This window comes from Octodon degus, unplaced genomic scaffold, assembly GCF_000260255.1.
Source record: "Octodon degus isolate 3935 unplaced genomic scaffold, OctDeg1.0 scaffold00009, whole genome shotgun sequence".
NCBI classification, from domain to species: domain Eukaryota; kingdom Metazoa; phylum Chordata; class Mammalia; order Rodentia; family Octodontidae; genus Octodon; species Octodon degus.
In genome coordinates, this window is record NW_004524585.1 from 12,679,806 (window position 1) to 12,691,850 (window position 12,045).

At 49.6% G+C, this 12,045-nt stretch overlaps 1 protein-coding gene across 3 annotated transcripts in view; it reads right to left on the reverse strand.

Annotated features, from left to right (window-relative positions):
* The window catches only part of Chit1 (chitinase 1), a 31,311-nt gene extending 19,779 nt beyond the window's left edge, over positions 1 to 11,532 (reverse strand). For all 3 annotated transcript variants that reach the window (XM_023708677.1, XM_023708678.1, XM_004625459.2), the window contains exons 1-7: positions 11,460 to 11,532; positions 8,052 to 8,081; positions 5,810 to 6,011; positions 5,253 to 5,309; positions 2,356 to 2,521; positions 2,057 to 2,181; positions 1,308 to 1,431 (exon numbers count right to left, since the gene is read on the reverse strand). In XM_023708677.1, the coding sequence (XP_023564445.1) occupies positions 1,308 to 1,431; positions 2,057 to 2,181; positions 2,356 to 2,521; positions 5,253 to 5,309; positions 5,810 to 6,011; positions 8,052 to 8,081; positions 11,460 to 11,484 (729 nt within the window). In that variant the 5' untranslated portion in view covers positions 11,485 to 11,532. The remainder of the gene's footprint in view (positions 1 to 1,307; positions 1,432 to 2,056; positions 2,182 to 2,355; positions 2,522 to 5,252; positions 5,310 to 5,809; positions 6,012 to 8,051; positions 8,082 to 11,459) is intronic.
* Between the last annotated feature and the right edge of the window lie 513 nt (positions 11,533 to 12,045).

Sequence of the window (12,045 nt, forward strand, 5' to 3'; positions counted from 1 at the left end):
GCCTGAGCAGTGCCTGGAGGGGGCAAGGTGGAGTAGTGGGGAGAGGAAGCTCTCCCTCACACTCACTGGGTCTGGGCTAGGACTGGGTCCCGGAACTCGGCAGAAATTCCTACCTGGCAGGTGGAATGGGGGAGGTGCTGCGGAGTGGTGGGGGCGTCCCAAGGGGGTGGGAGAGGGTCCGACCCAGGCTGCGCCTGGGCTGGGACTAGTCCCGCTGGCACAGGGTAGCAGGAAGCTCTCCCACACACTCACCAGACCTGGGCTATGACTGGGTCTGGGGGGTTCCTGGAACGTGCAGAAATTCCTACTCAGCGGGCAGGGTGGGGGAGGTCATTAATTTCTTTTTGTCAGTCCAAGTCATTTATCCTTGATCAGACTAGAGCTTTTGGTTAGTGTTCTGCTAACCTATATGGCACTTTCTTCCCTCTAGGCAGAGGGACCTCACCCCTCTGGCCAGAAGCAATCTGCAGACCTGGTGTGGCAAGCAGACATCCTCTGTGACAGAGGAAAAAGGACCCAGGCACACAGCATAGACAGCCTGTGAGGTGGGACAGCACCCTACTCTCCCATCAGCTGGGACTGTCCCTGTGCGCCCCCTCACTGGGCTAGGGCTCCTTAAAGATACAGCACCCTCCAAAGCCTACTCAGTTTTCCAGCAGGGTCAGGGGGTCAGGCTCATGAGAGAGCTACAGATGTCTACAATGCCCCACTCCAGTGGACACGCACAGGTGGGAGCCTCGAAACTTGCTGAAATACCGATTTGGTTTGAAACTCTCTCATTGCTATTTGTTTTTCAATAAAATTATGGAGGAAAAAAAAAAAAACTTCCTGAAAAACATTTAACTTTGGGCTTTTGAAATTGTGGTTTTAAGAGAAATGCGTCTATCCTTGACTTTTGAACTCTACAGCGGGCTTGTAAAATTTATCTAGATTGCTAAAGAAGGAAGCATTGCTCAAGGAAGCCAACACATTGCAGTCTAAAACCAAGCCTGCTCTTCCCAAGGGCTGGAGCAATTTGGGAAATGCCCACCCCTGGAAACATCTTCTGGAAGGTCAGTCGGTGACTCATTGCCTTGAAGGCAGTGAGTTGAAGGCCTGAAGGGAGCAGGAGGCACGTTGGCTGGGGGCTTAAGCTCTAGGAGGGACTCCCCCATCCCCCACCACTGATCACAAAGATTCCTAGTTTTCTTGGCTCCCTGCTTGGTTTTCTTGTTCTTTCCTCCATTAGGGCCTTTGAGGTTCACAGGGGGTCCCTGGGCAGGGCCTGCTGGACAGGGGAGTCCTGCCTTTTCCCTTGGGCCACTTACCACGTTGTATTCAGCTACTGCGCCACTCTCTCCCTGTCTCTTGTAGAGGGGACTGTTATGTCCCGTGACCTTCTCCCAGGAGCCATGGAGGTCATAGGCCATTAGGTTGATGAAGTCCAAGTCTCTGCAGGAGACAGATAAAGAAGCAGTGAGGGCTGGTGACTGGGTGGGGCTGTTGGGCTTGGAGTCAGAGGGGGTGTTGGGCTTTCCCCTGGCTCTGTGGCTAGCACTCCAGCCATGCCCATTCCTACTGTGAGGTGGACAGCTCAGATTGTGTCCCCCCCTTCTCCCTCTCAGCCAGTCCCCCCTCCGAAGAAGTACACCTGGGACTAGTTTGTCATTTTGGGGAAACTCTAAGTGCAGTTCTTAAACTTCAATGTGTAACCCCCCTGGGAATCTCGCTAAAATGTAGGTTCTTCCTGGCAGACCTGGTGAGGACCTAAGAATCCACATCTGCCATGCTCCCAGGGGCACCACGGTGAGGAGCCAGACCCATTCACTTGGAGATGCTTAGGGGCTGCCTCCTGGCTCCCCTCCCCTTGTGTTCTCTGAGGAAAAAGATGCAGGATCTGGAATAGTGGAGGAGACACAGACAGCAGAGCTTTCTGGTTGCCTTTTGTGTCTCAGAGCAACACTTACGGGGTGAAGACAGGCTCTACCTTGGGAAGCTCAGTCCATCCTGTGCCTGGCCTGCCTCAGGGGACGTGGTCCAAGTCATAGTATCTGAGTGTGGTAGACATAGAACTCACCGGGCAAGTTTGTCCACCTCATAGCCAGCATCCACATATTGTCGCTCAGCAGGGACAGCTGCACTCAGAAGGAGCCGTTCCTTTCCTGAGGTCCCGGCTTCCTGCTGGAAGGCCTTGGCCAGGCCCTGTGGGGACAGGTCAGGTCAACACTGAAGGCACCTATAGGTGCAGGGCCCTGTGAACTCCTCGCCCAGGGGTTTGAAAACTGACCACAGGGCCAGTCTGAGCTGTGTAAATGTGTGGGGTCAAAACAGCACCCACCTGCCATCACCGGGTGACCCTTGTCCCACTGGCTATACCTGCACTAGTGCTGTGAAGCGCTGCTTGTCTGTGGCTGGGCTGCCCCGGCTTCCTGGGTATTCCCAGTCAAGGTCGAGGCCATCAAAGCCATATTTCCGCAGAAACTTGATGGCTGAGTCTACAAAGATCTGCTGGCTGCTAGCTGAGGCCACCATATCTGTGAACCTGTGAGGTGGTGGCAGAGGGTGAGGGCCTGCCCTGGGCCAGATAGAAGATCACTGTCCCCCTCCAGGGTGACCTGAAATCACTTGGGACACTGGTGTTCACGGGTCTAAGCCAGGAAGAACTCTGGGAGGGCTGCTTCAGGGCTGGTGGGACATCTGTCAGCAGGCTAAGAAAAAGGACAGCAGAAGTGCTTCTTGCCCCTAAAGGTTAGCATACCAGGCACAATGACTTACTAGGTACCAGCTGTTCATATGTCCCTGGACTGTCCCACCAGAATCAAAGCATGCTGTTACCACCCCACTGTCATACCACATGGACACTGCAGAAGAAGACAAAGGTGGGTGTGGTGGCACACACCTATGACCTCAGAACTCTGAGTGGTTGAAGCAGGGGGGTCAAGTAGAAACTTAGGCATTTAGAAACTTAGTAAGACTCTACCACAACATAAAAAAGGGCTGGGGACGTAGCCTGGTGCAAAGGCCCCGGGATCAGTCCACAGTACTTCTAGAGAAGAAAATGGATTGCTAAGATGTGGGTGAGAAGGGAGGTGTGACCATGGTGGTAAGGATCCAGGTAAAGTGAGTCTGCTGGTTCAGTCCCTCGACAGCATTGATACCTCCTCCCAACCTGCCTTAGTAGAGTGTTCCCTTCTATGGTCAACACAGGCCAGAGCTCTCTGAAATCCCACACTGCCCAAGAAGCCCCTCCTCACCTCTTCCTTCCTAGGCTGCTCCATAAGCAATCCCTGCATTTCTTGGGGTCTTAAGTTCTTTACAGACTGATCCTATTTTAATTTACTCTTAATAATTTCTAATACAATTAATAATGGTCATTGTTAGGTGAGGTCCATGTGCCTGGGGACAGACAGCAGGCTAAAAACACCTGCATGTCAAGGAAAAATTGGGTGATAAAGAATATTTGGGGAAGATGAACCAGAATATTTATTAGATTTGCAAAAGTGTTCATGATCTAAGAAAAGAAAAGTTTTAGAAACACCATTTAGTTAGAACCTTGGGAACCTATACTCTGGATTTTGTAGAAAAAAATCTAATTTCAAATATTCTATTCCATTATCTCTATAGATTAAAAATACTATTCCAGAGATGTCAATAGTTTGGCATCTATGTTAGTTACTCTTCTCTCATTGCTGAGACAAATACCCAACACTCAAAATGAGGGAAGGAAAAGTTTATTTAGCTTACAGTTACTGGAGGTTGCACAGTTTAAACCAGCCTGGATTATGAAGCAAGACCTAGAGGACAGGCTGAGGCACTGCCGTGTCTAGGATGACCCAGTCTATACCTCCAAAAGAGCCACCAGGCCTGGGGGGGTGTGGAGGACCACCTGAGCAGCTCTCCTTGAAAGAGCAGCGACTGTCTCCATTTTGACTAAACCTGATCCTATTTCTTCGTATTGATATGTACAGAGCTGGCTAGGACTTCTGTCTATCCTTCAATTGGCCTTAAGCAATGTGTATTGGTCTAGCTGAGGTGCTGGTGATAGTCTTTGAAGGTGGTGTGCATGTTTCCCTAGTAACCTACACTTAGTGCTCTTTCATGTGAGCCGGGTAGAAACAGAACGAAGAGCCAATGCTCTGCGCCACCAGCTGGGATCAAGACAGAGGCTATGAATTCCTGGGGCTTGAAAGACTACATCAAAGCTGAAGCACCAGACCCCCCCAAACATCAGATACTATCTCAATAGCATAAAGCAGATTACTGTCTCTGCATATCCTCTCTGCATATGGCAGAGGTAAATGTAGGCCACCCACCTAGCTCAGCTCACGGTACTCACTTACTCCCCGCAGTTCTCAGGTCATTCCTCCTCAAGCCACTCCTCCACTGAATAAAACTGGGTGAGGCCCTGGGTCAGCTTCTTTGTTCTGGAAAGCCATCTTCGTGGCTGGACTTAGGGCCCTTTGGCTCCCCAATAATTATAACTATGTTTTCGTGTCTTTACTTTTGCCAGGGTTTGCACTGAGAGTGGTAGATTAGAATTAACTTGGTGGGATTCCAATAACATATCTTTGGGATTACAAATATTAACTTCTTGGACTGAGACGAAAACCAGGAAGGGACCCCCTAGGGGGAAAGGGGTGGTGCAGTTTAATGGTTTGTGCCTCTCTGGCCCCACCCCTCAAGTCATACACTGCTCCTCAAGTGGCAACAGCCCCATGAATTTACATGAGGCTTTGGGGGGACAACTAGGTACAAACCATAACAGCGTCCAAGCTCTGCCTTACTGACTACCTAGAAATGGAACAAAACTCTTCTTTGGACAAGATGGGTTGTTGAAGGGCTCAGAAGAAGCCCTGTGTGTGTGCATTATGTAGAATCAACAGGGATTCTCTCCACCCATTTCACAGAGGAAGAGTGAGACCCACCCAACCCTGGGTCTCAAGCGGCCTTGAGACCCACCCGACCCTAGGGCTGGCAGGAGGATAGAGGATGGGCAGGGTGCCCAGAAGATAGGAGAGGAAGCCCAAAGGGTGATCCTGACTGCCTGGGAAGTCAGAGTACTCTGGGCCACTGTAAGTTTTGCTTCTGATAAGACTGGACCTTTAACAATCCCGGGCCACCCACACTTTGCTGTCTTTCTACAGCGCCATCAAGGACTCAGAGGATGAGTCAGCCCCAGAGTGCAGCCCTCCCTCTGCCTGGGCCAGATTCCATGCTGGTGGCTGTCCTGGTCCCCATCAGGGCTCCTGCCTCTCAGGGCCCAGTCCACTCACTTCTGTGTGCCAAAGTTCCAGCCCCCGATGGCTAGCAGAGTCCTGAGCTTGGGATTCCTGTGAATACAAAAGATGTTGAAGACTTAACCCACCAGCTCCCAGGGATTCTGGGTAGAAATTATGGGGTTGGGAGAGGGCAGGACCTGTGCAGAACTCTCTGGGGAAGGAGAAGGTGTGTTTGTGGTTTGTAGGGCTTGCTGTCTTCCTGGGAAGATACCACAGAAGCAAGTAATCAGAGGTCCTCAGAGACACTTTATAAAGATGGCCTTAGCACTTGAGCTAATGGATAGATTTTATAGCATTCCTGGAAGGAAAGACCATCCCAGAAGAGGGAATGAGCTCCACACTCCTGATCTCACTTGGACCTAGACTGGAAGGGCCCTTAACAGTTCCCTAGTCTATTTCACCTCTTCCACAGAGGCATAGGGAAGCCCAGAGGGGTCATGGGACTTGCTGGAGGCCACACAGCAGTTCTGGGGCATGGATGTGGGTTGTTTCTGGCTCTAAGAAGAGCCCCCTGCCCCACCCTGGGGACTCCCTCTTCTGCTGCTGCTCACATCTTCTTCAGGCCGTTGAACTCCTGGTAAAGTTGCTTGTCGTTCCACTCCACCGAGCTGAGCTGGTGGCTGCTCATGCCCGCAAAGGCGTAGATGAGGTGTGTGCACAGGTTGGGGTCCACAGCTCCAGGGAAGAAGCGAGCCACCCCTTCTCGATACTGGGCCCAGTTGGTGAAGTAGCAGACCAGTTTTGTAGCACAGCCTGACCAGTTGGGGGCAAAGAAAGATGTGGCTGTCAAAGGGGTTACTTGGACTGGTGGTGCCCTGGGCATTTGTCTGATACTGGTGGCCCTGACAGTCAGAGATGGCATCTTCTTTAGTGCAGGCAGCATCTCTCAGGAAAATGTATTCAGAAGCCAGTTGTGGGGCCCTCAGGACACTAAGAGGCCAACACCACTGTTGCCACGGTCTTTTCACCATGTGCAAGCTGAGGTTCCTGACTCAGGCATTAAGCTGCTAAGAGATGGCTGGGGGTGTGGGGTGGGGCCAGAACTCAAATCTCCTGACCCCACACATTCTTGAAGGAGCCCAAGCCCCCAGGCAGCCTCCCTGTTCCCAGCTAGTCTCACCCCTCCAGGACCCGAAATATCCCAGCAGGCAGCTGGGCAGCCCCAACACAGAAGCAAAGGACATTAATCAAACTCTTCCTCTGCCAGAGGAAGGGAAGCAAAACTTTGAAATCCTGCTGGGGATACTTCAGTATGTTAATTAAAATGCAAATAAATGCAGCAGCAGAGAGGAGACCCTGGTTACTGGGTCCAATAAGTTTATGTTTCTTTAATCGTGCATCAAAGTGGTTTGCATTAACTTCTTAGCCCTTGTGGAAGAGCTATGTTTATCGATATCAGTACCCAGGCACTAATAAAGAGCTTATTTTATCTCAAAAAAGGCTGCTCATCTCTGGCACCTTCTATAATACATGGAAAGACTCGACTCTCCTTCTAGTGGGATTTAAGGGTGATGGTACCCAAAGAAGTCAGCCCTGTGCTGGGTGGCAGAGCATTTAGGAAAGCAGGATGGATATGGACCATCTGTCCGGGTCTCCTGGGGTGCTGGCCCCACTTGAAATGGCTGTGAGATCTCTGAGGTCTCTTCCCATCCTAAACTCTGACAGGAGGTTTTTATGAGCCAGCATTTATGCCAAAGGCTTGGTAGAATGGCGATTTGCACTGCAGTGTGCCTGGGCCTGGCCTTGAGACCCACCCAATCCTCGGGCTGGCGGGAGGATGGAGGATGGGCAGGGTGCCCAGCAGCTAGGAGAGAAAGCCCAAAGGGTGATCCTGACAGAGGTCACCTGGAGTAGAGCATGTAGGCAGGGCCAGGAAACAGCCCTCAGCAATCTGGATGGAAGACGGGTGACCAGAGAGGGAAGGAGCGGTCAGCCAGAGCTGGGCACCCAGGAAGGAGCCAGAAGCACTTGCTTGTCACATCAGCACACAGCCTATCAAATGCCATCTACAGATTTAGTGTGGTGGCAGCAAGAAAGAGTGGTGGGTAGCAGGGTGTGATGGTGCATGCTTGTCATCCCAGTAACTGTGGAGGCTGAGACAGGAAGAGGGGAAGTTTGGGCCCACCCGGGCAGCTAGGCAATTAGGGAGACTGATTCCAAGTAAAAATACCCCATATAGTCTGGCTATGTAGCTCAGTGTGAAGGCCCTGGGTTCAATCCCCAATACCCCCAAAACTATAAAAAGGTAAATGTGACTAGTAAGAGCAGGAACTGTGGAGTTCGATGCCTCTGCCCTCCTGTGTAACCAAGGAGGCAAATGTACGTCCAGTGCCACAGACCAGCGGGAAGGACACCACGGGATGTGAATTCCCAGACCATGGATGCCCAAGGAGCAGGTGGGATGGCAAGGAGACCCTGAAGCCAGCTTCCTGAAAATCCGCTGGGGCTGGAGATGTACAGCGGCAGAAGACCTGGGTTCCTTGGTGTGAGCTGGAAAATGGGTTTGTGTGTGCTGTGAGCGAGACAGGCAACAGAGGCTCAGACAAGGTTCGAGGGAGGCAAGTGGTTAAGCTGGCCCCAGGGCAGGCAGGAGGTCAGCACGCCTGGCAGAAGCAGGACCCTCCCTGGAGAAGGAACTGCAGGGCTCCTAGAGGGGCGGGGCTTCAGAAGAAGTCCCTGTAATCTGGCCAGTGCTCTTGTAGTGCGTGCGGAGGGGCCAGGTGGGGAGTGTGGCTGAGCCTAGGCAGGGGTTGAGACGACTCAGGGGGCTGGACTAGGGGAGATGTCACTTACCCCACTGGGCCATCAACAGGAACATCATACCTGAAGTGACACAAGAAACAAGGTAGAGGTCATGTGATCATTCTCGAGGTCCCAGACCCCCCTTGCTGACTTCACACAGAGCTAGCGAAAGTCAGGGAAGGCTAGTTTTTCAAGAAGTAAATTTTCTCCTAGGAAGGACTGGGGGCCTGGGCGGATGGGGTGTGTGGAGAGGGACCGGGTGGGGGGGAGCTGGCCAGATCGCAGGGCCTTCCTCCAAAACTCCGCCCCTCTATGGGCCCTGCAGTTCCTTCTCCAAGGAAGATCCTGCCTCTGTGTGCTGGCCTTCTGCCTGCCCACGGGGCCAGTTTAACTGCCCGCCTCCTTCTCTATCACTGGTGCCAAATAGCAAAGGGGAGCTATTTGGTCTAAGCTGGTTCTAGAAGCCGATGATCGGCTGAAGGCAGTGTCGATTTAGAACAGTGGGAAATCAGTGACCTGCGAGGAATTCAGAGAGACATTTTCTCTGGGGAGCAAGAACAACACCTATCCTCGGGCTGCGGCCCACGTAGAGGGGCTAGGCAGGGAGACCCTGTCTCCAGCAGCTATGGAGCCTCTGCCATGATGTGTGACTTCCTGTGGCTTTCCCACCACCCGCCCAGAGAAGCTGGTGGCATTAGTGACATTTTGGGAGATCTAGCAGTGGCAGGCTCCTCCAGAGGTTTCTTCCACCTTCCTGGTGACCTCAGCTTTTCTTTTTTTTGTTTTTTCTAACTAATGGACACAAATGTTTACTAACTTTTAATATCAGAAAAATAAAACTCTTATAATTCTCTGTACAGCAAATATATAATATCAGTATTTTGGCCATCTTAAGTTAAAGGTCCTTTATCATAAAATACATTGGTTTAAACTTTACTTAAATTGAACTTATAATCCCTATGACTTCCTTACGTATACGTAACAAAAGGGTGTAGTAAATTAGCAAACGCTAAACTACAGTAATAATTCATCATTTTTAGTTTGTGGTTCTTAGAAACAGCATACACAACTGATATATGTCAATTCCTTAGTTTATTAGTTGCAGTGTACAATGTAACAAAATACACAGTACATGCTTGGGGAACATTCATTCATATCTACAAGGGGTTGGCGAGATAGCTCAGTGGAATAAGTGCTTGCCTGGCAAGCGCAAGGGCCTGGGTTCAATCCTTGGCTCTGAAAAAAAAAATTTTTTTTTTTTGGGCCAGGGAGATAGCTCAGTAGAACAAGTGCTTGCCTCGCAAGCACAGGGCCCTGAGTTCAATCCCTGGTACGGCAAAAAAAAAGTATGGGTTCATATCTACAAGACAGCTGATAAAGATTAGGTTTCAACACTGACATTTAACTATCCCACAAGAAATTAGCATTATACCATAGTATGCCACCAAGGCAATTTTTATACTGAAAAAAATGCAAGTGAAAACCATTATTTGTAAACTTTAATTTGAAATGCGACTCTTTTTTTTTTTTTTTTTTTTTGCAGAACCGGGGATTGAACTCAGACCCTTGCACTTGCCAGGGATGAAATGCAACTCTTGAAATGGAAATAAAAATTAAAAGTTGTCCATTCACTATTGAATACATATAGGATTTCAATTTTCACTATACTAAGATAAAAACTCTTGTATGTTGGGAAAATAATGCTGCAAAACATAATTATAGAAAGCCCCACCAGTCTAGTGCTTCATCCTTTCAGTGCCAGCACAGATTTGGGAACATTCTGAGGACTACGTTATAGACAGCCATAGGTGAAATGTACAAGCCTATTTTACAGCAATCTTTCCTTGTGATTAGAAGCAGTTTTGAAATGAAGTAAACTGGGGCTGGTGAGATGGCTCAGTGGTCTAAAGCACCTACTTAGAACAAGCTTAGCAAAGCCCAGGGACCACGGTTCAATCCCCCAGCACCACATGCCAGCCAGCCCGCCCCCTGGTGGACTGAGCTGGCCACACACACACACACACACACACACACACACACACATACATAAAATTAAAAAAAAATTAAAAAAAAAAATGAAATGAAGTAAACTGACTGGAGGTCCCAGCTGCTTTCATGAATTATTCCAGAGGCATTATAATCCCCCTCCCTGCCCCTATACACTAAAAATAAAAATGCATTTAGCATGTGCGAGACGAATATGCATTGACCATAAAATGTTTCACATTTTTGTTCTACAGTCTAAAAATTAATTAATACCTTAATCAGACTAATGAATGGAATGTTCGTATCCTCAATTATCAACCAACATAGGTCCAGCCCAAGGCTCTTCTGGATGTGGAAAAACCCAGGTGGCCATTTCCACATTCATGAAGGGAGGGAATGGGTGAGATTCACAATGAGATAGTGGCATTCCTGATCCTCTGACCACACCAGCCTGGAACACCCTGGGAGTGGGGAAGGTCAATGTAGCAGTTTTCAATCCAAACTATAACCAGTGAGCTAGTAAACTGCCATCAATCCTATCATTACAAGTAATCATAATGACTTTTTATTTTTATTTTTATTTATTTATTGTGATTGGCTCAGCCCACCCTGGGGGTGGGGCTGGCACAGCATGCTTGCCTAAGTTTGCCTCAGCAGGCGCTTTAGGCTGCTGAGCTATCTCGCTGACCCCCACAATGACTTTTTAAAGTTACTTGTGATCCTGCAGAATTAGGCATATGTTGTTGGAAAATAAAAAAACAAAAAAATCTGTCTTATCAAAACCAGCAACGTAAAGAAGGCAGCTCTGGAAGTGTCTAGTCACCTGTAGCGCAAAGTGCCCTCCATGGGCTTTAATGTGATCAGGCCTTGGGACCCCTGTCTGCAGTCTCAGACTATACACTTTCCCCATGGCCAGACAACCTACGGCCTTCACTCAGCCAAATTCAACTTCACCTTTAGCGATTCTTACACAAGCTATGTCTCTGGGCCTACAGGACAGTATTGATAACTCAAACCAAATTGGCACACAAGAGACCACTTAACCTCAGGTTTTCTGTTAACCTAATAAAGCCTGCAGGAAAATTTGCAAGGACATCCAGGACTACCGGGAACATGGGATTAAAGGAAGCTCTTGGTATCCAGGGGCTTCTTGTTAAGGCCAAAAGTAGGCACCTGAGCACACAGGAGACACGAAGACGCTCCTTGAAGGACTCACTGATTCTGGGTTTCCAGGTCAGGAAGAGGAAAGTCACTAAGGACTCTTTGAGGAGAACCTTATCTTGCATCTCAGAGACTCTGGGACTGAAAGAGGGGGACCCAGGAAAGACGGCCAATGGTTTGCAAGCCAGCCCCTCCCCAACTCCAAGCCTTCCTTCTTCCTCACAGACAGTTTCAGGGAGCTGCGGGCCAGCGGGCCTCCATTTCTCTGGGGCTGCTGAGGCCCAACCCACTCCCCCATCTTTGCCTACATACCTGCCCAGGCCACAGACTGCGCCATGATGCCAGCTCAGCAACAGGAGAACTCAACTTTCCCAGTGCTGCTCTGCTCTAGGTGGCTGCTGTATCCCATGCTAGCCAGGAGTATCGAAATTCAGAGACAGAGGAAGGAGCGAACTGGGGGTGGCACAAGGAGGGAGTATGTCAAGCAGTGGAGGTGGGAGGATTGAGTAAATCTGACACAATGGTCTTTAGCAATTCTGGCTTTTTCTGGATCTTGAGGTGTAAATTGGCCACTTAGTACTGTCAAATTGGGAGGCAAGAGGAAGGCCAGAAGTGTTTGTAAACCTCCTGCTGGGCTGAGTATGACCCTGATCTCCTCCCTGTGTGTCAAGAGAGGACCACAGACACGCCCAAACCTACGAGGCCTTTAGAGAAGAGAAATAACTCCTGAGCCAGCCAGTCCCATTTCCTGCTTCTCCAGTTTTCTCTTGAACTCGGTATCCTCCTCTGTATGCTAACAGCACTGCAAAGGAAACTTTTCACAGTAGTGATTTGGAAGGGGCAATACTGCGCAGAGCTACATCCCAGCCCCTTACAAATTTTCATTTTGAGGTAAAAT